The sequence below is a fragment of the Pyrus communis genome, chromosome 5, assembly GCF_041283825.1.
Source record: "Pyrus communis isolate YQ-2024b chromosome 5, ASM4128382v1, whole genome shotgun sequence".
In the NCBI taxonomy this organism is placed as follows: domain Eukaryota; kingdom Viridiplantae; phylum Streptophyta; class Magnoliopsida; order Rosales; family Rosaceae; genus Pyrus; species Pyrus communis.
In genome coordinates this window covers 27,971,733-27,976,609 of record NC_142569.1, presented here as the reverse complement: position 1 = coordinate 27,976,609, position 4,877 = coordinate 27,971,733, and the positions used below count along the sequence as shown (strand labels likewise).

General features: G+C 41.0%; 1 protein-coding gene across 1 annotated transcript; it reads right to left on the bottom strand.

The window, feature by feature from the left end:
• Window positions 1-2,416: 2,416 nt before the first annotated feature.
• On the bottom strand, window positions 2,417-3,559 carry LOC137724357 (glycine-rich RNA-binding protein). The gene is made up of 2 exons (XM_068463099.2): window positions 3,362-3,559; window positions 2,417-3,066 (listed from the first exon to the last, which is right to left on the bottom strand). The coding sequence occupies exons 1-2, from the start codon at window positions 3,473-3,475 to the stop codon at window positions 2,662-2,664; spliced, it is 519 nt and encodes a 172-aa protein (XP_068319200.2). The 5' UTR covers window positions 3,476-3,559; the 3' UTR covers window positions 2,417-2,661.
• Window positions 3,560-4,877: the final 1,318 nt, after the last annotated feature.

Below are 4,877 nucleotides of genomic sequence, written 5' to 3'. Positions count from 1 at the left end.
CATTTTTGCTAAGTGTTACTTACTCAATTCATTGATCTTGTTAAAGTAAAGTAATTACCTAGGACTTTTCATCTTTAGCTTCCTAATTACAGAATGAAATTTTAATCTTACCGTTTTTTCAAAGTAAACAAACTTCGGAATTAAGCCACGGAGTTAAACACAGATAAGCTTGTAGGCCCGAGACGGAGCTCTAGGACCCCTCGATAACATTGCAACAAAAAATGATATCTCCTAAGCTTAGTGTTTACAAAAGACATTAAGATTTTCACTAATACCACCCTATTCCGATTTCAGGTCTAAGACCCATGAAAAATCTTTTAATCTAGGACTTACTTTGATGCGTTGATCTTTACTCTATAATGTGTCACCAAGAATGAGCTTCCTTCTCAGTCTGAATTACATGTGTGTCGTTAGTGAATCTTAAACAAAATTTTGTTAGGAACTTAGTCATTTGCAGGTGGGTCGGAAACACCATTGGAATCCTTTTGTCAAACCCTATATCCATCAGACCTAGACGTTTCTGATCGGACTACACTTAACTAAGCTAAGGCATTTATGCATCTCGTAATTCCACTGGGATAAAATTCCTCTTGGGGATTTCTTAATCTGGATGCCTCATTCGGACCTACCTAGGCATGAGATCACCGTAGAGCATACTTGACTTAGTACACTGGTCAAGAAGAGAAGTAATCTTACTCAAGGTCGGAGTTCAAAGTCACCACTCAGATGATTCCCAAATCGTCGTTTCAATTATTCTCTCAAATAGTGAGAGCCCAATTTTGAAGTTTATAACCCACAATCCTTAGGTTGCATAAACTTTCCAGAGGCCTAGAAACTTATTGGGGGTCATGTCCCTATGTCTGTAGTCCGCCTATTGTACTAGTGCTTAATATGGCTCGAGCCTCATAAGCTGCTAATCGGGATCCCACAGAATGGGCTATAAGAGACTCCTCTAACACTAATACTTTTGAATTTTTTATACTTGCACTTTTGCAGAGTTTCAAAGCTAAGTGATATTTGGGATATTGGGGGATTCCTTATACCACCCAAAAAAAAAAAGATTAAGATCGGATTTCTCTTGATGATCAAACTAAATTCTTATTTTAAAGGAAAGGGGGTTTTATGAAGGTTTGATTGAATTCGAACATATCTCTGGAAAGGAGAATCAAATCACTGGTATAGTTCTAATGAAAGATGAAACAACGTGTTTTACATTGGGGTTCATCTTTGACGAAGGTGCCTTAACTTAGGCAGGCTTTGGAGATGTTTCTCCAAATTTACAAGTAGAAGAATAGCATTGCGATTTTTAATAATACCACCGGAGCTTGGGGATACTCCATCTTTTGGTGATCGGAACTCCATTCATGTGTGCAAGGTTGTATGTTCCATAACCTCCTATCCCTAACTTGCCCTATCTCGGTACCTTGGTGTTCTCGAAGACTTGTCTTAGGACAAGATCTGAAACTTGAAAGCTTTGAGATTTGACCCCTTTGTTGTAGTACAACCTCATCTGATGTAGATAAGTGACAAGTCATACTTTGTGTTCAATCCAATGTATCTTGCCTCATGGTGGACGAGTAGTATCTGGTTGCTAATGCCTTATGCCCGATGGATCTCCGACCAGAGTGATTTTCACACATGGTGGAATAGATGTCACTCAGGATTTGTAAGCCATTTCCAAAGTTACACATAGCGCGTGAGGTCGAGAGCAAGACGGCCGGTAGAGTCTCCCCCCGCGCACATATACCTTGAAGCCTTTTGGACTAATTTTGGCAGTCATCTAGGATGTAATCAATGATGTTGTCCATCCAGTTTTATCTTATATCGATAACAGCCATCTTCAGTTCCAGTTCATGGACGCTCGCGGTGGCAAGGCATTCAAATGGAAATTTGGTCGAAACGAGTAAGCCATAGTAGATGCAATATTCACGAGTGTGTTGGCATGATTGTTTTCATTTCTGGGAATTTGTTGAGTTTCGTACTTGTCGAATCCCTTGAGTGGTGTTTAGGCCTTGACCAAATAGAGCCCCATAGTTGGAGGGTTGACCCGTAGTATGTCTGTAATTGACTAACAAGTCTATCCGAGTTAGAGAATCAGGATCAGAGTTTTTTTATGGGCCTTGTCTCAGTCATGGTCCCAAATGATATTCAGGTTCTAGCATCACCCGAAGAGGATAATTTTGGTGTCAAAAGTCCAACGAGTCTAGAACAGTGACAATGCTACTGGCAGATTAACAAAAATTGTCAAATTAATTTAGAACGTCACATTACTACTCTTCTTGTGGGATTTGATTTGTAAAGGCTAATTTCCATATTAATGGGTCGATGAGAATATGCTTAATAAAATTGGGTTGGTTTAATCCATTTTTACAAATATTTTCACAACTCAAAATTAACTGCTGCGGATTAACGAAAATTAAAGTAAAACAGAGATAATTCATTTCTCAAACACCATTTTTTTTTTCTTTTGGGAACCGCAAATACATCGGAAAGTAACATAGAACCACTTCATCGATCAAAATTATCGACAACAAAAAGAGACACCGACACCACCACCATTGCAGACAGACAAACCAACGACCTGATCCAAACCCTAACCCTAACACATAACCACAGACAACACACATTCCAGAGCCCCAAATACCCTATCTTACCCCTAATTTAACTCCTCCAGCTGCCGCCCTCAGCTCCACCGCCACCCCTGGAATAGCCACCCTCGCCACCTCCATATCCACCCTCACGACGACCACCGCCATATCCACCACCGCCACCTCCATATCCACCGCCGCCTCCACCTCCACGGCTGTAGCCGCCTCCGCCGCCTTCACGACGACCTCCACCTCCGTATCCGCCACCTCCGTATCCACCACCGCCGCCTCCGCGGCTGTAGCCTCCTCCGCCACCGCCACCCCCAGATCCGCGAGACTGCGCCTCATTGACGGTGATGTTGCGGCCGTCGAGGTTCTGGCCGTTCATGGCTTCGATCGCATCCCTCATAGCCTGCTCGTTGCCGAAGGTGACGAAGCCGAAGCCCCTGGACCTCCCAGTCTCACGGTCGTTGATGATCTGAAAACACAAGAGACCAAGGATCGCATCAGATCCACACATCCACACAGTAATTATAACAAAAATTAAAAAGCAATAAGAAAAAAAAGGAACCGATCGATCTTCAATCTTTGGGAGAGAAAGATTGAGATGAACGTACCCGATCTTGTGAGAGTAATAATAAGAATCATAGACAGTAACAGAGAATCATAGATCAAGTAACACATAGAGAAACAGAATCAGATCAGAGAGAAGAACAGAACGCCAGATGGCCGAGGCCGAATCGGGTCAGATCCGATCTCTCCGTCAAACGGACCTTCGATTCGATGATCTCACCATACTGAGAAAAGGCCCTCTCCAGCGCCTCATTGTCGGTGGCCCAAGCGAGCCCTCCGACGAAGCAACGGTACTCGATCTCCGCAGAAGCCATGGCTACCAGAATCAGAAAAACAAAGAACCTGTAATTTTAGGAGAAAGGTAGAAGAGAACGAGAGAGCACGAAGGACGGCTACCCCCGAACCCTCATTATATAGGGTCTCGAGAGCCCCCTTGCCTAGGGTTACGATTTCCCTGCTGTTTGGTTACTCGGATTCGAGGTCCAAGCCCACGGCATTTGGTTACGCGTTTTGCGATTTCCCTATCCCTGAATACTTTGACACGTCGTCGGTTGGTTTGTTTTGATATTTTTTATCTTTTGTTTGGCGGGGACGGTTATCACCGTTACCAAACGGGGAACGGATAGAGAGGTGGCTTTTGGTGCGTTGCGGAACCCTGATTGAAGGGAGTGAGACGGGTTGGGTGTGGGTCCGCTCGTCACGGTATTAGTTTAGATATTTTGGTGGCGCGAAAAATATCTTGTTGGTGGAAGTACGGCGCTGCCCCTCGCCATTAACGCCTGTACAATATTTTGTTCACATCACTCACCCAACTCCACTGTTGCAATGACCTCCTAAAACAAGTCATTATTAAATAGCTTTTAATAAAAAGTAACTGTTTTTTACATCTGTATCCCTACACTGAATAGTCATGATAATAAACAATAAAATATAAGTATTTTTTTATTTTATAAAATAATACAAAATAATTTTATTTGTAATTTCGGATATAATTTTTAATCGGTTTCGTTGTACCACGTGTCATTAAATAAGAAACTATAACCCAAAGTATTTGAAAAAAATATAAAATTATGGTGTAAGCGGGAAGATAATGATAACATATTTATAGAAAAATTAAATCAATTTTTTTTATTTTTTTTTTATTTTTTTTTAATTTTGTATTACTTTTTTACTTTTTTTTAATTTTTTTAATTTTTTTAATTTTTTTTACATTTTTATTAATATTTTATATTTTTATTAATTTTATATTGTGGCTGACGTCACCCTGACTTTAGCCATTCATCACTCGGGCCTCAAGCTCTCAGGCTGTGGATTTGTGCCTGACCTGTCAACCGGGCCTCCCTTAAGCCCCATTGCCTGCATGGGCTGAAGCTGATTGCCTGGGCTATTGCCTCATTTATGTCGCCTGTCCATCGAGCCAAATACACCAGTGGACTTGCTCTCATTGTCCTTGCATAGGAGGAACTACCTTTTTATGCTAATTGATATATTTTAGAATTTATATAAGAGTCGGCATTCTAACATAGTGAAGTTTTTAATATACTAAAAATGCTCCTTTTTTCTAAGATGTATTTCAACTATTGGAGTAAAACTCCAATTTTAGATTTTAAACTCACCCCGACTTAACCCTTACGTCAAATATGAGTTTTAACCAAACTTATTTCTAAGGCAAATTTAGCCCAAATTTTCCTTTGGGTTAGTGAGGCTATTGAAGAA

Bases quoted from the DNA above. Each gene is read 5' to 3' on its own strand.
- LOC137724357 (XM_068463099.2), bottom strand. From the start codon at position 3,475: ATGGCTTCTGCGGAGATCGAGTACCGTTGCTTCGTCGGAGGGCTCGCT. The intron at 3,067-3,361 runs GTCCGTTTGACG...TTGTGTTTTCAG, and splicing joins GTGAGATCATCGAATCGAAG to ATCATCAACGACCGTGAGAC.